This window comes from Anthonomus grandis, chromosome 14 (genome assembly GCF_022605725.1).
Source record: "Anthonomus grandis grandis chromosome 14, icAntGran1.3, whole genome shotgun sequence".
NCBI lineage: Eukaryota > Metazoa > Arthropoda > Insecta > Coleoptera > Curculionidae > Anthonomus > Anthonomus grandis.
The window spans coordinates 20,575,829-20,601,623 of record NC_065559.1 but is presented as its reverse complement, the minus strand read 5'-3'; the positions used below and the strand labels follow the sequence as shown (position 1 = coordinate 20,601,623).

The 25,795-nt window shown below is 33.6% G+C and overlaps 2 protein-coding genes across 3 annotated transcripts in view; one reads left to right on the top strand and one right to left on the bottom strand.

Moving 5' to 3' along the window:
• Nucleotides 1–22,470, top strand: part of LOC126744740 (uncharacterized) — a 270,706-nt gene extending 248,236 nt beyond the window's left edge. Inside the window, exon 3 of the mRNA XM_050452276.1 lies at nt 22,037–22,470. Coding sequence (XP_050308233.1) covers nt 22,037–22,413 — 377 coding nt within the window. The 3' untranslated portion in view covers nt 22,414–22,470. The remainder of the gene's footprint in view (nt 1–22,036) is intronic.
• The window catches only part of LOC126744737 (oxytocin receptor-like), a 504,438-nt gene that overhangs the window by 399,151 nt on the left and 79,492 nt on the right, over nt 1–25,795 (bottom strand). The gene's annotated exons all lie outside the window — the stretch shown is intronic.

The window sequence follows — 25,795 nt, the reverse complement described above, 5'->3', positions numbered from 1 at the left end:
GGTTCCCAGGTCACGGGAATTTCAGATAGTTTGTTATAAGTTTTACTTCAAGAAAACTCACTTCTCCCAAAAATCCCTGCACGTTGCGCTACTTTAGTTGGCGCTTGGGGAAATAAAAATGTAAAAGTAAGGGAGCAAGTTTTTCTTAAATTTAAAATAAGGGAATTAGAATTTGAGTATGCTTGTCTAGTTATTCCAAATTTAACTAGAAAATTAATACTGGGGTCGGATTGGATGCAAGATTTTGCAATTAAAATAGATTTTGGCGGATCTATGATACAGGGATCTTTTAATGGAAATGTCGTCGAAATTCCATTTCTTTCAGAGAAGGGCCAGAGTCTTGATTTAACTGTTAGCGAAATATCGGAAGAGGTATGTTTAAGCAAGTTAAAGAATTGCAACAAATATTCCGAAGAGGATATGTATAGTACCGCCTTTAAGTCAGAAGTGTTGCTCGAACCGGAAAAAAAGAGTTATGTTCATTGCTTTTAAAATACAAAAAAATATTTTCTGATCAACCAGGAAGGTTGACGACTTATGAACATGAAATTATTCTTAATGACTACTCACCTTTTTATATAAAGCCATACCCCATTCCCCACGCCTTTCGTGGAGAGGTAAAACGGCAAATAAAGGAAATGGTGGATTGGGATGTAATAGAAGAGAGGCGGACCGAATATGTGAGCCCTTAAACAGTTGTAAGAAAGAAAGATATTTCTATTAGGGTATGCATGGATGCGACTTTTTTAAATCGGAGGATGGCAAGGGATCATGTCATGCCTCCTAACCCTTCGGAGTTAATTTATAATTTTCCAGTCAACCAGTGTCTTAGTACCATTGATTTAACTGCGTCTTATTGGCAAGTTCCCATAAGAAAGGACCATCAAAAGTATGCAGGATTTTCATTTGAGGGTCAGACCTATATTTTTAAGGTTTTGCCTTTTGGTTTTTCCATCTTAGTTGGAAGTTTTATAAGGGCGTTAAAGCGGGTTTTAACATCGGAGGTTGACGGTTTTATTATTCCATATGTTGATGATTTGTTAGTTTATTCCCAGAATGCAGCTGAACATTTAAAACATTTAGAGATAATTTTTCAAAAGTTTCAAAACGCTGGGGTTACAGTTAAGCTTCGAAAGTGTACTTTTGCTAGAAAATCGGTAATATTTTTAGGACATATTATTTCGTCTTCGGGAGTAGAAATGGACCCGGAAAGAATTTCTGCAATTCAGGAGTTTCCTACACCTGTGAATGTTAAGCAGCTAAAATCTTTTTTAGGGGTTGTAAATTTTGATAGGAGATTCTGCGATAAGTTTGCTCATTTATGCACAACACTTTTAAATCTTCTTAAAAAGGGATATTCGTGGAAATGGTGTTTGAAGTGCCAAGATGCTTTTGAAAACGTAAAGCGAGCATTTCTAGATGTTGTGATGTTGAAACACCCAGATATGGCAAAGATGTTCTTTATTCAAACAGATGCTTCGAATTTTGCGATTGGGGGGTGTTTGTTTCAACTATGTGATGATGGCGAAAAGGGGATTGTGGCTTTCAGTAGTAGAAGTTTAAGAGGTCCAGAGATTAGGTATTCAGTGTCGGAAAAGGAAATGTTGGGTGTAGTATATTGTCTAAAAAAATGGCGGGTGTTTGTTCTCGGGCGGCCGTTGACCGTAATCAGTGATCATAAGGCCTTGTCATTTTTAAAGTCATGTAAACTGGTAAATTCCCGTTTAACTCGCTGGATGCTCTATGTCGAAGAGTATGATATCCAGGTTGAATATTGTAAGGGCTCAGAAAATAGGTTGGCCGACTTGTTGTCAAGAAATTCGATAGATAGAGCACAGCTAAAAGATTTACGCGAAAATCCGGTGTTTGAATCTAAGGAGTATGAAGTGGCTAGGGTGCTAAGGAGTGAATTACTAAAATCTGCACAGGTAGATATGAAAAAGCTGTTGGATGCTCAAAGAAATGATGAGTACTGTAGGTTTATCTGTTCTGAGTTAGGAAAGACTGATCCATTGCCAAGATATAGAGAGTGGTATGTAGTTCATAATAACTTCCTATTTAGAAAAGGTACTGAAATTAACCCGGGTTTTAAAATCTATATACCGAAAACTAACATTATTAATTAGTAAAATGGCATCATGATGAAAATGGTCATTTTGGGGCGGAAAAGTGTTTCCTTGATTTAAGTCAATATTGCTATTTTCCCAGAATGCGAGCTACAATTAGAAAGATATTGGTAGGATGTTTGAAATGTCAAAAGACAAAAATTTTTTCACATTTGAGGGGAGAGATGCATAGTGTGGTGCCCGAAGGTATAAATGAGGTTGTATGTGTCGATTTGATGGGACCTCTGCCTGTGTCTAGAGGAGGGGCCGTGTTTTTACTCGCGTTTGTAGACGCTTTTAGTAAACATGTCTATTTAAAGTCTTTAAAAAGAGCAACTACGTTTACCATTTTACGTTGTTTGAACAACTATATCGAAATTATAGGTAAACCTAAGGTTTTATTATCGGATAACGGAACACAGTTTACGAGCAAGTCCTGGTTAAAAGCGCTAAGGGAGAAACCAGACGGAAAGGGTAAATAGAGAGATCGGTCAGTTGTTGAGATTGTTGTGCCATGATAGGCACACCAAATGGGCATGTGTATTAGATCAAATTGAGTCATACATTAATAATGTGATTCATGGTAGTACCGGGTACAGTCCGAATGTTTTGCATTTTGGAAGGGAAAAAGAAAATTTATTTTTAAAACTTTTTGATTATCCAGCGGACAGAATCACCCAAAGCAGAGAACAAAAGTTAGAGTTAGCTCTAAACGGGCTAAAAACAAAGGCAGAAAAAAGGAAGATTCGACATGAGAGGGGTAAAAATATAATAACGTTTAAGGTGGGTGACCGTGTTTTGGTTAGGACTCTATTTCCTCAGCAGAAAATCGCACTATCAAGAAAATGTTCTTGTTGTTTGAAGGGCCCTATACAGTTATAAGAATCAGGGGTCCAAAATCCTACGAGGTCGAAAATGAATTTGGAGACAAGTCTGTTCAAAATGTTTTTAATTTAAGGCCCTTCCACAATATTGTTGAGGAAATTTAGATATTAAGTTAACTTGTTAAACTAGTATAAAGTAGATTCAGGAATAGGTTAGATTAGTGCAGTGAGAAGGTAAAATGTGTCGTGGTGCGCGTATCGCAGTGTCCTCTCGTGTAGTCCTCTAGGTAACAACAACCCGGGTAAAGAAAGTTTTAATTTTAGTGTAAGAGTTTGGTGACATATTGATGGTATTGAATTGGTTCAGGGTAGATCGCAATTCAATAGGGGGGCTATGTAACATGTGTCCCCTAATTATCGGATACAGCGGCAACATGGTTGCGCCGTATGTTGCGAGTGTTCGGGGAAGAAGAGCGAGATACGATCGAGAGACGACGAGCTGGGAGGGAAACAGGCAGAAAGCTGTTGACTGCGAGAGGTTTCGCGTCAGGGACCCAACTGTTTTTGGGTTGTTCACCTGTTTGTGAACTGGTTTGAGACTCGGGGAAATATAGAAGGCGTCGCCGTCATTAAAGTATAAACTCGTCGTTGGTTCGAGATTGGCGTTATTGGCTTAGCACATCTATTTTCTTTGGGAGTTAAACCTGGGAGCCTGGAGGTGAGAGTGAGATAAAACAGTGACTTGGGACTTGTAAGGTTAGTGTTAGAATTACAGTTGAGACGCTCATAGTTTTAAGGATTACCTTTAATTAGTTTTCGTTAATAAAACTTTACCTGAACTGATGACTGTTTATTTATAAAATTATACACCCACGGCTCTGAAGTGTAAGGAGTCCATTGCAAGCACAGCAAGGCTTAGAGATAACTCGTATACGTTTAAAGTAAGAATTCAACTATATTGCGAGGGCGGCATGACGGAAGAAATTGAGGTATGTCAAAAAGCTTTTATATCGTTACACGGGATTACCAATCGCCGTATAATACCGACTATAAAAGACTACCTAAAGAAAGGCGGTTATTGTTTTGCTGATATGAGGGGGAAACATCAGAATCGCTCTCACCGATTGAGCTCTCAGTTAATTGAAAATGTGCGTAACCACATAAAATCTTTTAAAAGTAGGAAGTCATATTATAGCCTTAAAAAATCATCAAAGATCTACCTCTCTAAAGAGCTCAACGTTAAGAAAATGCACAAAATGTACGGCGACAAATTCCCCAATGACCCAATAAGTTATGAAGCATACAGACAAATTTTCGTCAAAGATTTTAATATTAGTTTCGGATGTCCTCGCTCCGATACGTGTAGTGTGTGTGTTGAACACATAGTTAAAATGAAGTCACTACAAGAGAAACTAAAGAACACTATAGAAAACGAGGCACAGTTAGAATTACAAAATGAAATTAAAGGTTTGGAAAATGAAAATAAATTACATAAACTTAAAGCAGCTACTTTCTATACTAGAAAGCGACACGCTAAAATACAGTCCAGAAAAAATGAGTCAATTGAAGCTATAACCATGGACTTTCCCAAAAATCTTCCTACACCCAACATCACTACCAATGATGTATACTAAAACAGGCAATTGACCTTTGTCAGTTTTAATATTCATAAGGCCTCAACCAATGAGGCTGTTTTTTATACATACCCTGAGACTATTGCCAAGAAAGGTGCTGATGAAGTCGCGTCTTTATTACATGATTTTTGCCATAATATTCTAGGACAAACTGTTAGATGTTTGGAAATATTTTGCGACTCATGCGCAGGCCAAAATAAGAATTACATCATTATACGCCTCTTACATCATATGGTCCATAAAGAAGGTAGGTTTGATAAAATCAAAATTACATTTCCAATTCGAGGGCACGTGGACATGCAATGCACATGCCATTTAATGTTATTGAGTGTACTACAGACATTTTCCATGCATGGACAAAATTTTTAACCTCTCAATATAAAAAAACCTGTCCATTTCCAACAAGGCCAATAAAAGAACTAATAATAAGCCATCAACATCCACGAACAATTCAAATGCGAGAAAGTTACAATGGAGCTATGTCAAGTTTTGTTTTAACACCCCCAAGGCCAGGCATAATGGCTGCAACACCGTACAAACTTTACAATGGCCTCATTCCTATTCCCAAGTTGAAGTATGACCAACTGCAGGAACTTAAGAAGTTTGTAGATGAAACATCACAAATCTACTACACTAATTTGCCTTATCATGCTAATAATAGGACTGTAGATGATGCAGATATGGTAAGTAACCATATCTGGGGTAAGTAATTTCATTTTCAGCAAAAGTAAGTATCAATACCAATGTCTATTATAATGTGCGTGCCAAACATGACGCACTACTTCGGAATGAAGGTAAGCTACAACGGTCAAATATTAAGGTCCTTAGTAATGTTGTATTCTTGTTATAGCGGCGTTCAAACCTAATTCTTGTGGACTTGGATCGTTTCTCGGTACACCGAAGAGAAGGAATCTTCAATTATTTTTTTTTCCAAAATTCTGTTTATTTTTTTATGATTTTTAGTAGTCTCTAAGTATTGCCCATGTTAATGACTTCTAATAAAAAAATAGTACAAAATGATTTATTTTTTATTGTTGTGCATGGAAGTCTTCAAACTTTCAAATTCGTTTTTCTCAAAAATATAAAAATGTGACTTAGATCGTTCTTCCCCTGTAGTCCTCAATTGATATCTCGCGAGCCTTTGATACAGCGGACCCAACATATGTGAGTGAGAAGTTGGAGAGAGTGAGGATTAGAGGGAATATTAATTCAATGTTTCGGTAATTTATGACCGATAGGCTGTTTAATGTAATAATAGGAAATGAACAATATGCAAATTTTGTGATAAACCTGGTTACACCACAGGGTAGGGTACTTAAACTGCTTATTTTTACAGTTTTTATAAATGACTTAGCAGAATTTATTAAAAGTGCGAAGATCTTTATTTTCTGTGATGACACAACAGCTGTTATTTATGATCTGGATTCAGTAAACTTACAACGCAAAGTCTAGTCATGTCTAACTGAAATTAATAATTGGTGTAAATCGTATAAACTAATGCTAAATCATGCTAAAACTGATATGATTGACATATATAATAAATATAGAAAGCCAAATATATTTGTTTTTAGGCAACTTTCTGCCGGATTCAGAATCGTCTAGATTCCTAGGCATAATTGACAAACACTTGGCCCTGTCGGAACATATTAATATTCTATGTAAAAAATTAAATAAAAGTGTCTATCTTATTAATCAACATAAAAATTCACTTAATATCAAAGAACTGATGAATGTGTACTTTTAGCTCTGTTTACAGTGTATTGGGTTACTGCATAGTATTATGGGGTAGGGCCATGGATATAGAGAGAGTGTTTGTGATTCAAAAACGTATAATTAGAATTTTATTTAATATACTACTCAGGCAGACAAATTATATTTAAAAATAAAAGTAAATTGATTACATTGGGTGATCGACATTAGCACAATATTTGTGGTAAAAACAACTTACTGCTCACAAAGCATACTTACCAATTTTATAAAAATCTTCTTTGTATTCTGGAAGCCATCTTTTTAATTTTTTACCTACAGAAGTAAAATTGGCAAAATCGCATATTATATATTATTTTATTTTAATTATATGTATGTTCATATATTTTGACAAATTCCTGAATAAGGAATACCTATACATTTACCTTATGTATTGCTTTATATAGCAATCGTGACGTGTCTATGCTATATTTTTAGTATCTACAATAAATAATACAATAAATAATTTTTGACTTTTGACTTTTGACCCTTTTGAGTGGTGATCAATCGAGGAAGCAAAAAATTTCTTTTGCTTTTAGAGACCTAATTTCAGATAACAAAACCAAAAATTATTTTATTCTCTCGGCGTTTTTACCGGTCGGGATGGTCTGAGGGGAAGGAAAAATTTGCGTACTATTCGAGACACGTGTGCAGAATAGCCGTTTTTTGCATTAGTGTGATAAGGCCGGAAGGTAAAGATGCGCTATCAAGGAAAATTTTAAATCGTTTTGTCACGACTCCCTGCCCTGATATTACGAAAGATAAAATCTCTACGCTTGAAAGATTCCATGTCCTTTTAAGTTCAATAGCGAGATCTTGATACTTTGTTATTTTCGGTTTTTGTAATATTCGAAGTCAATGGGATAGATATTTTGTTTATTTTATCGATAAGTTTAATATCCGGCCTATAATTTTGTATAAGCCTGTAATTTTGGGTAATATATTAGTAAAGAATAAAACAGTCTTTTTCTAGAACTAGGAATGCGTTTATATTTATAATACCACGTGAGTGTGTCAAAAAGTTTGATGTTTTGCACAATTTTTATTTGTATTATAGAGATTGCATCTTGTAGATAAACTTTTTCAGTTAGGTTGGACATTCTTCAGTTATAGGCTCTATGGTTTTACTGACTGAGTTCCTCTATTTCAGGATAAAGTTAAACTTTTAGAAGAAAAGATAATAAGAGATTTTTGTTAACCTTTTCATAAGATATTTGGTTTGCATAACACTTAAAGTAGAACCTTGTAATTCCTACTTCTCTCAAACACCTGTTCTGGTTGAGGTACATATGAACTTCTATTTAAGCTAAGTGCCAACGGTATGGCGTTTGTCTTTGAATGTATTGCCTTATATGGTTTACTTCATTGATACACATTTGACTGGTATTAAGAAGCATCCCAGTCAGCATCCAGTATTAGATTATACATTAGTGGAAAGTTGACCTTCCTAAAGTTAAATTGAGGCAGTTTGTTTTTCTTTATTGTGGTATTTGAAATGTGAGATAGAGCAGCTTGCACAGAAACCATCAAGGCAGGATAGTGCAAGTCCTCATTCAGTAGTGGAACCTCATTCTTGTTGACTTCAATATTAACATTTGCAAATACCAAATCAAGAAACCTGCCGTTCATGTTCGGCAAACGGTTATACTGTTTGAGTCTAAGAATTGTAGAGAAGTAATTTAATAGTTTACCTTTATTATATATAGCTTGATTCACTTCAAATGTGGGGACATTAAAGTCTTCAAGAACAATAAGTCGCTTGAAAACAAGTAGATCTAAGGATGCTACCAATTCACAGAAAATCTCGAAGTTGCTGTCACAAGTGGTAGGTGGGATGTAGACAACAAGCAGATAAAGTACAAAATAGTTAATAGTAATCTTACAACCTACAACATCTATAATAGATGGTAACGAATTGTGTATCATTCCAAGATCAACTCTTTCCGAAATAATGGAATTGGAGATTGCCACCAAGGACCCACCTTCACGCCAGGCTTTTACTCTCCTTAACTGTCTGTCAGCTCTAAATAGAGTATATGGTTTAGTAAAGAGCTCAGAGTGAGAAATATCGGGCTGGAGCCATGTTTCTGTCAGAGCGATGATGTCAGACAGCAGCAGATGATAAGAACGTAGATGTTTTTGTACCCAGTCCTCGGACGTTCTGCTAAGATAGCGATATATAAGACGAAGTGATGAGTTTATTCAGTTTTTTGTCACCATAAAGGATCTACTATGCTCATGCGTAATTATTACATTTGTTTCAATATTGACTTGTCGCTGTTCCAACTCATCGTTGACTTTCCTTATCACTTTTTTGGGTAGAACTCAAATTGGCCTCCACGTATACCCTCCTAGTAGAACCGAACTTCATCTGACTTCTTAAAATATTTAGAACTTCAAAATGACACTCTCCTAATGCAGTTACGCCCATTACTATTATGTTTACCCAGCTGGATTACTTCGGGGACTTGCATTTGTTTACCAGCAACCTCGCTTAATAGGTTGGCTACTTGAGTAGCTTCAGACTCGTTCGGTAATAATTTTATGTTAAACAGCATAACATTGTTCATGCATTTCTGTCGTTCTAGCACCTCTTGCATAAAATCGCTGTCTTAACATTCTGGTGGGACCAAATTCCTAGGTAGCGTTGTGTTTACATTCGATTTTTGCTTGTTTTGCATGTCATTGATTCGTAAGTTTATATCAGATTCCAAATAAGATAACTTTTCTTCAAAGTATTCAATTCGCCGTTGAAGTATTGAAATGAGTTTAAGACCCTCAAGGACCCCCTTCTTTAGCTCAATTACTCTGATTTCAAAACTGGTTAAACCCGCACATTCATTGTGAAACCTTTGTCTGTACCCGTCGCAGTCAACATATCTGTTCTTATCCTTGTCGGTAAATGAATCATTGCATTTAAAGAACGCTGCCATTTTGGTGAGTTGGGTGTAAGGCGATAAGTAAGTATATAGAAGGTTAACAGTTGTTAGAGCGTGCTTGAGCTAAAACTTTGATAATGGGTCCACTATTTACTATTAACATACAAATGTTCAAATGTTAAAACTATAAAGTACCATGCATTTTATTTGAGAGCATTTATTGGTGATTGTTTATCCTGATAAGAGTTATTTTAATAATAAAAGTAAATGACTGCTTATTCTTATTACATCATATTGTTATATTACTATTATTATATTATATTTTTAAACTTAATAAAGCTTATGTTGTGTTTAACTAAGTATTATATTTCTTTCGACCCTTTATTTACAGCAAACTTTTGCCAGTTATAAGCTTCTGATAAATTTGATTATACTTAGACAAAACTTGGTGGGCCCCTAAGGTAAGCATCTCATTTAAATATTTAATGCCTAACTCACGACCAACTATAAAGCTCAAAAGCTGAAAGCTGTCGTTAGTACACACAGAAAACGCTGTCATAGTATGACTGGGATACATATTGAGTCAATGGCGTACTGTATTTGCAATACCTGAGCGACATTTGTGATTAAATAAATGAATATTTCACTTTTATTTGTGCATATGTCCTTAAAATTAGTTCAAACATATGAATCATTAAAGTAATATGTGATCTTATTTAAACATTATCAAAATGTAATTAAAATAACATACGGAATGATTGCATTACATTGGTTTTGATTAATGGCTATTATGTTTCTTTTTTAAAGCTATTCTCTTAACCCCACAAACATTTAGTTAAAATAAAAAATAAATATATAAAAAATATTGCTGACGTTCACATTATATCCGGCTTCAAATCAATTTTTTTTTTTATTTAGTTTTGAAATAATGTGTACGTCAGCAATATTTTTTATTTTAACTTAAATGTTTGTCATGTTTAATGAATAGCATCTGAGACCATTGACTTTATGTCCCCCCAATCTCTGAATTTGTATTATTAAGAGGTCTCTTTGAGAAAAATGGACTACTTTTTCTAATTCGAGGGGCTTATTGGCTGAATATTAATTTGAAGTCTATTTAAATGATATTTGGAGCTGTGCTTTCGAATTCATTCAAATATTGTCGTATGGAAACCACGTAAAAAATCGCATAAAAATTTCCGATCCATATATTTACTTTCTGAAATACGGATCGTTAATTTTATTCGATTTTCAACATTCGAACGAAATTTGAAAGGAACCGAAAGTCCAAGCCAAAGGTGGACAGGATTTTTTAAAAATAAATAAAACAAAAATGTCTTTTTTATTATAGGTTTTAAACATAAATAGCAACTAAAAAAATATTTCTGTAGGTGGGCCATTCAATAAAATATATAATAACCTAGTATAACTATCAAACATAACAAAATAAGTTTAAGAAGTAGTTCATTCTTGCAGTGGAGTTAATAGATCAATGGGTAACTAAGACTATTTCTAAAAGCATGGGTAACTAAAAGTGAAGGATGACCGAAATACTTTTAGTTACTTATTGATAACAAAATAATTTTTCTGAATATGGAAGAGGAAGGAACAAAAAGTAAAAGTAGGGTACATACAAATTCGAATTATTCATTTACTTTGCTATCTCATAAGTAGTAAACTCAAAGGACATCTTCGCAGCAATGTTATTTTACCGTACAAAACTTTTAATTTAATCTAACTTAAGATTTCATGGCAATAAAAATTCATTATTTATTTTTCATGGAAATTGTCTTGGTATAAACAATTAATAATTTAAAAATTATTGATTTTATCAAAACTTTTATAAGGATTTTTTTGTTTCCCATTAATCTTTAACTGCTCGCACTGGTGTAAAAAATACGAGAAGGCGGAATTAGTCCTACTCAGATTTTGTCCTAGGGTCGATCAGAACGGTTCGGCTTTTCCTCGAAAATCCTGGGTTTGTATTTCGATATAGAAATAGAAGCAAGGCTAGGAGGCATTTATATTTGACAACGTCGTATTTACGAATTTCGGCGGCTAAATAGCGACCGATGCGATGGATTGTCTGTGTCGCAACTGTTAATAGCTAGATGGTGCACGCGGGCGGCAACTGTATTATTAGGTTATATGGAAATATGGGGTATTCTGTATAGTGTATATGTTTCGGTCAATGATGAAAATTCATACATTAACGATAATGGCCGGGCAATAACGTAACGATCCAAGTAAAATAGGCAATATATGAGGTAAATCGAAGTTTTATGACCAATATTCTCTTAAAATATTCAAAACCTGACCCAACCTTGGGCCAACCCGAGTCACCAGGACGTTGTGTAGCCAATTAATTTTCCAGTCGTTATCATTTGATAACACAAAGTTAGGGCGAGTTAGGTTAGTCCAAGGTTGGATCAGGTTTCGTCTATTTAAAAAAAAAAAAATAGAGCATATTGGTCATAAAACTTCGATTTTCCTCATATATTGTCTATTTTATAATAATTTGTATAAGTATAAAACTGATTTAATTTTAAATTTAAATTTTATTAAAAGTTTCATACCTTCTGGCTTCATTAATAAATTCTTGATCAAAAAATCTTTGATTACCAAATCCTTCCATCTTTGCAACACACTCACACAACAATAAGTGCTAGGTCGAACGGCCTTATTCGCTATAGTTGTTGTATGGTTGGTATCACATTCAATTTCACACAGTATCCCCCGCCCTGAACTGAATACTGAATTTCGGTCACATTGCTAAGAATATTTTAGAGTTCTGACACTGTTTTTAACCGTTCGGCCAAATTCGTAAACGTAGAATAAATTCCGAGTAAGACCAATTCCGATCCCCCAAAAATACACCAAATTGGCGCCAACCGCTGCCGATTCCATACGATCACTTTTTCGGCGTCACCGAGCTAGCTATGCTTCGCTCGATGTGTCTTCCGAATGCAGTGCCAATACGGTTTTGATCGCCTAAGTAGAAGGTCGAATATCCCGAGAAGTTTGTCGTGGTATACAGAATACACCAACGCGAGTAATTATGTAAGTACATTAAAATAATATATTTTTTAGTTTTTCAACAGAAAATCGTTTATTTTGAACTGTGTGCATATGTAAATATTATTAGTAATGGATATGTTTTGAGTGTGATTAAGTAAAAATTTAAATAAGTTGAAAGATAGGTATGTAGTTTGAAAGTAAAAATCTAAGTGGGAATACAAGATTACCTCTGTTGTACTGTTGTACCTTCTTGTGCCACGAAGGTACCTATACACGTTTGTATATTTAATTTATAGATTTTTTATTTTCAGGCATCTAATAAAGATAAAAAATCCGAAAAGCTTAACCCAAAATGAATTGGAAGCTGTGGCCCAGGTTATATGTGATACGGATTCCGAAGAAGAAATTGGCGGGGAAGGTGACATATCTGATGAAAATGAAGATATAGAGGAAGATAAATACAATTCAAAATCCGAACAAGAAATAAGCGAGCAAGAAGAACAAGATGAAGTGGAAGATGATCAAAGTTCAGGCTCCGAAGATGTTCCTCTCTCCGTGTTAGTGGCCAATAGAGAAGGTCAGTATGTTGGCAAGGATAAAACAACTATTTGGTATAAAAGTTACCCTATGTGTAAATCTACTAAACCCAAAAGAAAAAATATAATAAAAATACTACCAGGGCCAAAGCAATGCGCCCGTGACATAACATAATGATGAGATGAGTGCTTTCTCAAAAATTGTTGATGATGAAATGATTGAACATATCATTCGGTATACTAATTTGGAAATTTCAAAAGTTCGGGCAAATTTTAATCGAGAAAGAGACGCAAAGGACGTTACAAAAACGGAAATGCTTGCTTTTATCGGGTTTTTGTTTTTATCTGGATGTAAGAAGCAAAATCACACCAATTTTTTAGAATTATGGACCAAAGACGGAACCGGATCAGAAATATTTCGAGCTTGCATGAATTATCAAAGATTTCTTTTTTTGCTTGCAAATATTAGATTTGATGACAAAGGAACAAGGAACGAAAAAAAAAACCGATAAGCTGGGCCTAGTGCGATTTATTTTGGACAAATTTGTTTATAATTCAGGAAAAAACTACTCTTGGTAAATTTATGACCATAGATGAAATGTTGATTGCATATAGAAGGAGGTACAGCTTTGTCCAGTACATACCCAACAAACCTGCCAAATATGGGTTGAAGGTGTTTGTGCTTTGTGATGCTAAAACATTTCATGTCAGTAAATTAGAGCTCTACTGTGAAAAACAACCAGACGGTCAATACAATCAATTAAACTCGCCAACTGCCATAGCTCACCGATTGTTGGAAGAACAGAAAGGAAGTAATCGGAATTTAACTTGCGACAATTGGTATTCAAGTTACCCTTTGGCACTGGAGCTGTTACAAGATAAAATGACATTTATCGAGACTCTAAACAAAAAAAATAAACGGGAGCTGCCAATAGAGATTTTGCCAAATAAAAATAGATTGGTTGGGTCATCCATTTTCGGATTTCAAAAGGATGTAACCATAGTTTCAAGTGTCCAAAAAAATAAAATAAATGCGTTGTTTTGATTTCTACTATGCACGACGACTCTTCCATTGACCCAGACACCAACAAACCTGAAATTATATTGGATTATAATATCACAAAGGGGGGTGTGGACACAGTGGACAAAATGTGCAATACGTTTTCTGTTGGAAGAAGAACAAGGAGATGGCCATTGGCTTTTTTCTTTCAGTTACTAAATATAGCAGGAATCAATAGCCAAATTTTATATAACGCCACTCATCCTTATTCTCCTCACAAATACAGAAGACTTTTCCTAAAATCGCTTTCTCTGTCATTGATGAGACCTCATTTGTCTTAACGAGCTTCAATATCTAATTTACCTATAGATATCAGACATTTTCTATCTAGGTATAGAAAAGCTCAAGTAAACGACGCAGAGGAAGGGCCACCCAGAAAAATCAGAGGAAGATGCTTTATCTGCGGCAGAAAAAAGAATAAAGTTACTACAATTACATGCAATACTTGTCATCAATTAGTGTGTAAAGAACACAGTGATAACGTAATTACATGCCATAAATGTAAGGAAGGCGGATCTGGTAGTGAATAGATAACTTTTTGTGTTCGTGTTGTTAGAATATATTTTTTGAATTTACTTTTTGTGTAATATTATTTCTGTTCATACTTACTGATTTTTTGCCAAAAATATGCACTTAAATTAGGCAATTATCTATTACACGTATATTTATAATTCATAGAGTAAATAAAATAAAACAAAAACAAATTTAGACCATAAAATGCAATGGTGTACAAAGTACACCGCGCGAGTAGTAGCGTAAAAAAAAAGTGCGCGAGTAGTTAAAGGTTAAAAATCCTTTAGTTGAAAAAAACTATAAGTCAAGTTAAGAAAACGTTGACTTAGAATAAATTCATTCAAACATTAACTTTATCAATTATTTCATAGAGAAGTTTTTTCCAATTGAAAACTGTTGAATTTAATTGAAATTTTTATCGGGCTAAAAGTGGCTTAATTACGGCTATTCTTTTAGGAAAGTTCGTGAACTTAGACTTCGAACAAACAAACGTTGTCTATTCAAAAACTACTTATTTTATCATTAATTTGACCTTTTTATTCCCAACTAAAAACGTCTCGATTTAAATCTAACTTCATAAAAATCCGGCTAAAATTGTCATGTTTATGAGTTTATATTACATTATATGTCACTTTTTCTGAAAAATCGGTCAAACTTGGAACAAATTTATTCAAAAACTATCAATTTTATCAATATTTTCATAGGAATCTTTTTTTTTTCTCCATTAAAAACCCCTTAATTTATAACAAATTTCATCGAAATTGGGCTGAAATTGGCACGTTTATGGCCCTTTTTTAGGTAAATTGGTCAACATCGAGTTGGAACAAATTTATTTTATTAAAATATTCCTAGGAACAAAAAACAAAATAATTTTTTCTGGATATAAAAGGAACAAAAAGTAAAAGTAAGTACATACAAATTTGAATTACCTATTAAATTTACTTTGTTATCTTATTGGCAATAAACTCCCAGCGATGTTATTTCACCGTACGACACTTTGAATCTAACCTAACTTGAAGGGTACAGGGAAAAAACCAGATATGTCACTTTTTATTGAAAATCTCGGTAGAGGCGCCATTGAATCCTTCGAATGAAGACGCTTATTTGAGAGTACTAAAACCGGGACACAACCACCGTAGTCTTGCGTAAATTAGTATCTAAAATATAGCGTACCGAATAAAAACCAGCTTAGTCCAAACGTCCAGGGAAAAAACCGGCGATGTCATGTAAACAAACCGGCTGATGCAATATTCATTTTTAAAGAATGTGCCAGTATTATTGTAACTGCAAAAGTGTGACTTCTTGTTTGTCTGTGTGATTAATAATAAACCGTTATGGCTAATAGTGATTCGGAGGGATCCGTTGAGAACAAAATTATGCCTTCAAAAAAAAAGAAAGATAACCGGTCGGATGTCAGAGGTCTCTAAAATGTTGAAGTTATCCACTCATGAAGCTGGACAGCCTTGTATTTGCTCAAGATTAAAGTGCTTTGAGGTACTTAATAAGGCGCAAAGAGCAGAAATATTGAGACATTTTAATGCTCTGAGCTCTCACGATGAGCAAAATTATTATTTAGCTGGTTTAATTACAGTCTTACCCGTCCAGCATAGAAGACCTCGTCAAAACGAGAATACTGCCAGTTTCCATGATGCAAGTTATGCGTATCGAGTTCGAGTTCGCGATGGTGATTTCCGGCCAAAGCTTTTTGTTCCATTCATGGAATTACAAAAAATAAAATAAATTATATATATATATTAAGGACAGTCGTGGAAAGCATACTGCAACTCATAGGAAGCTGGACGACTTAACAAAAGGTTTGGTATGTGACCACATCAAAAGTTTTATCAGAGCCACTTTAGTTTAAAAGATACAAAAAAGACCTATTTACCAGAAGAACTTACAATCAAAAAGATGTTTAACCTCTTTAAGGAAAAGCATCTAAATGCTAAAGTCTCGTATTAAACGTACAAAACAACCTTAAATAAAGAATTCAATATTGCTTTTGGATACCCTAGAAGTGACACATGCGCAACGTGTGATGAATTTCAAATTAAGCTTACAAGTTTGACTGATACTGATTAAATTAGAGAATTAACCGTTATAAACGAGTTGCATAAAAGAAAGGCCGAGGCGTTTTAATCAAGGAAAAGGCAAGCCAAAAAAGCTGCAAAAAAAACAACAAAAAGGAATTGAAAGAACTCGTCCATTATCTCAAAGAGACCTACGTAACTAGAGAAAAAATGAAAACTCTAAGTCTCAGTCTCAAAATGTCTTTTTAATTAATCACGTGACATGTTTCGCTAATAAAGCATCATCAGACCTTATAGCTAGATGACCTGCTAAGTACTTAGCAGTCTACTTCTCTAACAAAAAGGAAGCCATCTGCATTGATTTTGCAAAAAATATTTCAATTCCTAAAATTGCTACTAACGACGTGTATTATTATAAACGCCAATTGTCTATGTATCTATTTTTTATACCTATCATGAAGGAGAGGCTAAACATGAATATGAAACGAAGTTGCATCTTTTCTTCTCCATTTTATCAATAATTATTTAGATGACGATGTTGAACAACTGCAAATCTTCTGTGACTCTGCCGGAGGACAAAATAAAAATTTTACGATTTTTCGATTTATTCATTTTGCAGTAAATAACAAAGTTCATAATCTGAATGAAATAAAAATCACATTCCCTATAAGAGGACACTCCTATTTGGAATGTGACAAAAATGTATGATTGTGGAATTTGAAGAGCCCCTTTGAGGTCCCGGAAGAGTTCGAAGAAGTCATTAGGCATTCCTGCTCCAAACCATCACCTTTTTTTGTAGTTAGTGTGTAACAAAATATGATACTGGATTGGAAATCATTTTTAGACACTATACACAAAATTGCTCATTTAAAATTCAGATTTTGAAGGAAATAGTGGCATCATCTGATCATAGCCACCTTATCTACTACTGTTCAACATACAATGGACCAGTTTTGTCTGAATTAATACGAAAACGCTTTGACCGAAATTCAGCTTTAAGATGCGAAGAATTTTTGCTGCCCGTTCCGGTATACGATGGTTAGTTATAAGAAAGTTTTAAATAAAAATAAGATGTATTAATTTTTGCAATTTTTTTACAGATTCATTACCAATTCCAAAGGCTAAGTTTAATGACCTAATGAGCCTCATGAGGTTCTGCAGTCCAAAAGCCGTGACATTTTTTCAAAATCTGGCTCACCTCTAACTTACTTTATAATAATATGTTGATAAATAAAATTTCAAAAATAAAAGCAGCTGGTTTTTGTCGGTTTCAGGTGACATTGCTGCTTTTGTTCCTGCAAAACCCTGAGTGATGTAGATTTTTTTGCAATAAAGGCGTATTTAGTTTTTCGAAACCAAAAAACCATAGTCATAATATTTAATAATAATATTAACTTCTGTTTTATGTAAACTACATGTTTATATTCATTTTGGAAATAAAAATAAATGGCTTTCAACATTAAAATTCAATTTACTCTAATGTGAAAAGAAATGACATGTCTGGTTTTTTTCCTGTACCCTTCACTTTAAACACAATAATTAATCTTATATTCAAAGAACTACAGATTTCATTTAGATAAAACCTAGATAATATTTTCAATTAATACTATTTTGATATGGTCTGAATAGAATATTTATAATAGCCATCAATTATTTCTCCTTAATTGTCTCTAACATAATTAATTAAATTAACTTTAATTTTTATTGGATAAATAAAAAAGCAAACAACCAAAGCCTTATTATTTATTATATTAGAGTGTTTTTTCTGTGTATATGTATATTAAAATTAAAGTTTAAAAAATTTAAAAACCAGCATAAAATTCAAAATTTAAACATTTTGTATAAATTTATCACCTAGTTTTTAAACAGTCGTGTGATTTGGCGCATTGTATCGACCAAAAATGCCACGCAATTTACAAACTATTTCCGCAAAACATCGCCATATCTGTAGCGTGTTTCGATAATAATAATTAATTGTTCGACCGTATACCATTCCACGTATACTAATTGCAAGCTGTATACGTTATTCATTGGACTTTTTTTTACAAATTGTGATAAAAAAATGCCGTGCATTCCAAAATGTGCACTCCTATTGCGACATCCTTTAGAATACATTACAAGCACAACATTCAGGAAATTTCTTGTAGCCCAATTTTTCCGAATCTTTCAAAGAATACCATTTGCACTTTTTTTATAAAACAGCTTATCCCACACCTAGAAGCACAGCTTAGAATTGCATATGTAATTTTTTTTAAGAAATAGCCTTTAATTATCCATCAATTTAAATAATTTACACAAATACGGGAAGGCAAAGAGATGGTAACACTTTTATTGCTGTTCATAAATGTTTTAAAGCCAGGATATTACAGACCAGTGATTCAACCCTGGAACACATCTTTGTGCTTGTATCATGCAGTGACAAGAATATCATTTTTGATGCTGTCTACATCCCTCCTGCTTCTCCTTTATTAATTTATCCATGGATCTTATGAGTGTTCATACTAGTTGTGATATTCTTTTGTGCGGTGATTTTTGAGACGGCTGAGTCTATATCATCTGCAAATGTGCTATGTAGTTGTTGTAACTATCCTAAGCAGGTTGCCAAATTTGTTTGGTACATTTCTTGATCTGTTTCGCTCAAGTTTGTCAAATGCTAAAGTCATATATGCCACTGAAAATTTATCACCGGCATCAAACTACCATCCTGCTTATGAAATATGTATTCCTATTAATTGTGATTTAAATCTTAAGTATGATGTTTATTATTATGATTTTGTGAACTGTGATTGTTATTAATAATTACCTTGCTAGTATGAATTGGGATACTGCTTTTAATCAGAAAGATATTAATAAATGCATTGATATTTTTCACAATGCTCTCTATTTTGCTATAGATTACGTAGGTCTGATTCATACCCCAACTGCATGCATATGGAAGCCGAGATGACTGGTAATGGTCAAACTATTGTAAACTTATTTGCTAAGTATTTTAAAACTACATACAGGCAACCTATCAGCAAGGCTCCTGACTATAATTCCCTAAAATAATTCCCTATATCACACATATTATTAATTGTAGCATCTTAAATTTCTTTTTTCCCACAGAATGCATTGTTGTACTACACACACATGTACCAATTCCGAAAAACTTATCTCATCTGTAGAATTTAAAGATCTTCGGTCAATCAGTATATTACCCACATTTTCAAAAGTTTTGGAAAAGATTTTGGAGTCTCAAATACGTAGTCACCTCCAAAAATTTGCGATATTATCTGCAAAACAATCTGGCTTCCGATCAAGCTTTTCATGCGTCACAGCAATGGCCGGAGTGACGGACGACATACTAAGATCCTTAGATCAAAGCAAAGCTTTCATTCTTGTACTGCTGAACTATACGAAGGCATTCGATCTGATCTTATCAATCATAACATTTTACTTTCTATTCTTCATTTTTTTGGATTTTCCGACAATTCATGTAATCTAATTTGCTCGTATTTTTCAGGTAGAACACAGCAAGTCAAACTTAATAATAGCCGGTTGAGCAAGGCGTTCCTCAGGGTAGTATTTTAGGACCCCTTTTATATACTTTATATACTGCAAGCTTTTACTCTGGTCTAAATTTTTGTGATTATCACTTTTACGCAGACGATGCGCAACGCTATATTTCTTTTAACAAATCTAAATAGGCTTATGCAATTAAAAATCTTAATTCAGATTTACAAAATATTTATTTAAAATCTTGAATCTTGATCGGGGGAGATTTGCTCCGTGGCGTCTTCCCCAAACACAAGGGGGACACAATTGTATAATTGTGTCTATGAAGATGCGGTACACTGTATAATTCTTCCCTTGAGGAACCAATTGTAATCTAATAAATGAAACATATTTATTTTCTAAATATGTACATCTATTAGCAGTCACAGGAACTTGGAATAACAGTAATTGGGTAGACTTAAATTACCACTTTTTCCGCTGTCTCTATGCAGTCTCTATAAACTTTCTCTAACCACTTATACTAACTCTACTTTATTTACACTTGCTACCTTCACTGATTTTATTATACTCACTAACTACATTCCTTAAAAATACCAACAACATTTTATGTTGTATGTTTTATGTTTACTTATGTCTATTTTAATTATAGGTTAACAGACCATACGTCAACTTCACACAAACTAACGACGACCGGGAACGTTTTTATGTAATTAGTAAAATATTTAAAGAGTGTGATGAACCTGCACTAGGTTACCACTATTATTGACAATACTTGTAGGGCAAAATAAAGAGTTAGAGAGACTCGTTTTGGGCATTAGGTGTTAAACAGAGGACAATGAGCAACTCCTCATTTCAACTTTTCGCCGTACGCGAAACGGGAGCTCTACGAACGTTTCAGGGCAACGACCACTGCTCGACTGATCCCCTTCTTCAGTTTATTGGGCTTTACGCTTGCGGTGTCAGCGTCAGCGGTTACCGAGAACAGTCGCAAAGTTTACTGAATAAAATACAAGTTGATTCACTCGGCTCCACGCGCCGAATTACCTATTCACCGCCCCTCACTTCATTTGCCGGGCGACGCTCCTACAATCGAATCTGTTGGGTTACACAGTGAGTAGAGTTTAAATCGTTTTGATGTGCGAGCGTTTTATTACTAGTTGTACCGGGTGGACTCAGTGGACTGCCAAATTATTATAATCTATTATATTAAAATGTCGACTTATTGTTCGGTAGACAGTTGTTTTACAAAGCGTGGAAGTGGTTTAATGTTTTTTAGATGTCCGAAAAATGAAAATAGGTAAGTACATTGGAATTAGTTGTTTATTAAATTCATGATTGCATTCCTAGTTACTTTATGATCTGGTTCCTGTTTCTTTTTTTAAATTAATATAAAAAATGGATTATAGGTGCCAACTCTGGAAAGGTATTTTTATATTTACTGGCGAACATAGATATGCCGATCTTACTCCGAAACAATGTTATAAAAGGGTTAATATCTGTAGTTTGCGTTTTGCGGAGAGCAGTTTTATGTCCCCTTCAAATCAACGTCTTAGACCCGACGCAATTCCTACATTGTTCCTGACCAGAGCATCGACAAGTATGTTTTATGTTTTCTTCTAATTTGTGCACTTATAATGGCAATATGTATAATAGAAGGTACCTTTTAATATTTGCAATTTTTTGGTGTGTAGGGAAATCAGAATTATTTACAAATTTACGTACTATTTTTCCAGGCACAGATAATTCTAACATCATTGCAAGTCACACATTAAGAAAGGAATTCAGTGATATTTCCGTGAAAACTGACACTCCGATGCAGGTTAATGTTTCTGTCCAGACGGATGTATGTAATAATACAGGTAAGTGAAAGAATCGGCACTGTGAACTTTTTTATAATATGCAAAACAATTACACTTGCACTATACTCAAATGTTTTACTTAAAGTACAATAAAAATTAAGAAAAACCTAGTAATTTAATAATGAATACGACGCTACCCCTATAATAGTTTTTTAGCTCCTGAGTAAAAAAATCTATATTTTTTGTTAGATTTTATTATTTCAGTTTGTAAAGTTCAATAAATTCCAAAAACATTACCTTAAATTTTTTTTAATTATTTTGATCTTGTTTTGAGTTAAATTTTGATTATTTGTATTAAAACAGGTATCGTATATCTAAAATAAATTTTACTTTTAAGATAAGTTCTGTCAAACGTCAATGAAGATTTCGGCAATAACTCCAAGAAAAATTCAATTAAGAAAAGAAATTAAAACTCTGGAAAAGGAAGGCTCTCACGCAAAAAGATCCCTGGAAGTAGGAGTTACTTTGGACGATGTTCAAAAATTCCAAGATGACAACTACCCAGCAGATTCTTGTGCATTCCTTAAGAGTCAGCTATCTCTTCTGAACAAGTCTCCTCTGGGAAGCAGGTACACAAATGAATATAAACAATTTGCTATGAGTTTATACCTTGTTGGACCAAAACCCAATAAAAAAATGTCATTCGTTTGTCGTCAAAGTCCACTCTTCAACGTTTCACAAAAACAGGCAATTAAAATAACCAATAAGAAATAAGGGTAACCAATTATATGCCAGGTTATAGTACCTCTCTGTCTTGAGAGGGTGTGTTGTGACCAGAATAACGTGCGCAGTTTCGTTTTCACATAAAATATAATATGAAAGTTGGATTTTGGTCAACTTCTTATTTTATTATATTATTTTGCTATGTAAATGCGTTATGGAACTTTTGTACATTTAACTCTTATTTTATTTTTATTTTATTTCTTATTTTATTTCTTATTTTACTTTATTTGTCTGTATAAATCCAACTTAAGAGACTGCATTATTTTGTCCTTCTTTTACAATATTGCACTTTTGCCAAAGCTATTTATCCGCTTTTTAAGTATTAAAAAATGTATGTTTCCGACTCAAATAACCTTTTAAAGGTTATTTGAGTCGGAAACATAACTGAGCTTATAATGAAAAAAAAACTAATCGAATATTAATAAAATTCATAGAAAAATCGACTTAATTTAAAAGCAAAAATTTTAATAAAAGCAGCAGTCCAAACAAAAATATCTTGGGAGCATTAAAAAATTTAGTCACTTCGGCAACGTTGCGCTAAAGTCTTACGCACGTTTTACTATTTTTCGAGTTCTGTCAAAAATTATGAATGAATGAATCTCGAGCGATGTTGCCAAGGAATTAAAACAAAAACGCTTTAAATTATTGAGTCTAAGGGTGTATTTTGTATTTAGAGTGTGTTTTATCAGTTTTTTGTTGTTTTCGTACTTTTTTTGGAGAAAATTAATGCCAAAATAAGCGATCATGGTGCATTCTTGTGTAGTAAAGAGAGTAGAGCATTAAAATCCAAATTTCATCGGTAAGTTTATTTGTTTATATTTAAACAGCAAAAGACTTTAGTATTTTTACCACCAGCGTCGTCACATGAAAAATATTACGGTTAATTAATTATGTAATGACATTTTAGCCTCTATTTAAAATTGCACCACAAGAGCGACGAAAACAACACGTATTGATATAGAAAATTATTTGTACACTACACAATCCTTTCTCCATCCTTTTCTCTCTCACTACCAATTTTAAAACAATAAAATTCCACATTATTGGGCTGGTTATGAATGAAACATTACGTTTAATACTTATAATGTCTTTGGTAATGCTATTATTAGTCTGAAAAAATAACAAAAACGTCAAAAAGTGTAGTAATCAATCATTTAAAATTCAAACATGTCATTCCTTAATAGTTATGTCTATCTTTAGTTATTAAGTTAAGTAACAGTAATATATGCATTTTTTCACACAAACTTTTGACTTTGATTTAAAAATAAATCCTAATGAAACCAGTCGTACCAACACAACCTTTAATAAGATACCTAAGTACCTAATTATTAACAAAAAAAATTTAACCATTTAGTTCTTGAATTAGGTAAACTTGATAATGTAAAATTTATTTAGTTTGGTGGTTATAAAAACAAATAATTTATAGTATTATCAATTTACATATTTTTCCCAAGTAGGTACATTACATAATAATTTTATTCCAGATAATAAAGTTTATATAATTATAAAATCGTGCTCCGTCTTCCCCTACAGTTCGAATTAGACGAAACTCGTAAAATAATAGGTATCTTTTACCAGAATTCCCCTTTACATTTTTTGCTAGTTCCTTGTCGGCGAGGAGCTCGGCGGCCTGCCTTTGACATCGAAAGATAAAAGGTTTTTCGCCGAGTGAAGCAACTTGTATTTTATTCAGTAAACTTTGACAGTGGATCCGTTAAAGCTACCAAGAACTGCTGGCACCCGATAATTCTAGATTTTTAGACGCAATATAATTATAACCTAACATCGAGCAGAACGAGAAAATAAATAAACTGTTGCGAGATTTATTTCCCAACAAGTCTAAGGAGCATGCTCTAAAAATTAATCCTATAAAGTCAGCTTTCTTGATCTTTGGTGAGGAGTATCTTTCATATAGTAACCATAGTATATCTATTGGTGGCAATACGATTCCTTCTAAGACAAGTTGCAAAAGTTTAGGTATTTTATTAGATAAAAAGCTGAGATTCAAAGATCACATTTCATTATTATTAAAGAAAGCCTATGGATCATTAAAACTTATTTATAGACAAAGACATTGCTTATGTAAAAAAAAAAAGATGCATTGCGAGTCTCTAGTCTTACCTCATTTTAATTTTTTTAGCCCTATCTTTAGCCGATGTTTAGATTATGCTGATCGAAACAGAGTACAAAAGGTTCAGAGTAGCTGCCTTAGGTTAATCTTTAAAATTAATTAGTTAATCTTTAAAATTTCTCATCGAAACCCGATTTCACATAATCTTACAGAAATAAGGTGGCTAAATATGCAGAACAGGTTTATTTTACAAAAAAAATGCTTCTTCTATAAAATCTTCTATGATATCTTTTTGATAGACTACATTTCGAACCGACATTTACAATTTAAATTTAAGACATAGATACCATAACTATACCAAGACATAGGAAAAAATTATTTAAAAGGTCTTTTACCTTACAATGTGGCTCTGGCTATGGATAATGTTATCGTCTATTCGTTTTCCTTTGATAGGTATAGGAAAAGCACGTGGAATATATTGTTTTTAAGTCCGACTCAGCGAGCATGATCTACATGGTATTAACATTTTAAGTTTATTAAGAACAATTTTTATTATTATTATTTTTTTCTTGTTAATATTTAATATGTTTTATTTTATTTCATTTTGAGAAATGGTCGCGAATGAAACTATTTTAATTATTTCTGTTTTTATATTTGTTTTGTTCTGTTCTCGAGCTATATAAATTTATTTTGTTTTTGTCTTTAAGTAACAACGTTTTAAACCTATATATACGAGGTCTGGCTATTAAATAACGAGACTAGTTACGAAAAAGGGTTTTATTATAAAAATTATTATACATTCGAATGCCCCCCTTCAATATACTCCCCTCCCCTCGCCACACATCTTTCTATATGTTTTTCCATTGATCGAAGCAGTGCTGGAAGTCTTCTTTGGTGAGGGCCTTTAGGAGCTCTGCCGTTTTTTGCTTAATCGCTTCCATCGACTCAAATCGGGTCCCTTTCAAAGCAGATTTTATCTTCGGAAACAAAAAATAGTCGCACGGGTCCAAATCTGGCGAATACGGCGCGTGTTCGAGCACTGGAGTGCGCTTACCGGACAAATACTGCTTCACAGATAGCGCGTTATGGGCAGGTGCGTTGTCCTGGTGCAAAATCCACGAGTTGTATTTCCACAACTCGGGCCGTTTCTTACGAACTCCCTCTCGCAGTGTTGTCAAAACTGACAAATAGTAAGCCTGGTTGACAGTCTGACCCTCTGGAACCCATTTAGTCATCACGATACCGTTAATGTCAAAAAAACGATCAATATTGCCTTGAATTTTGATTTGGACATCTTTACTT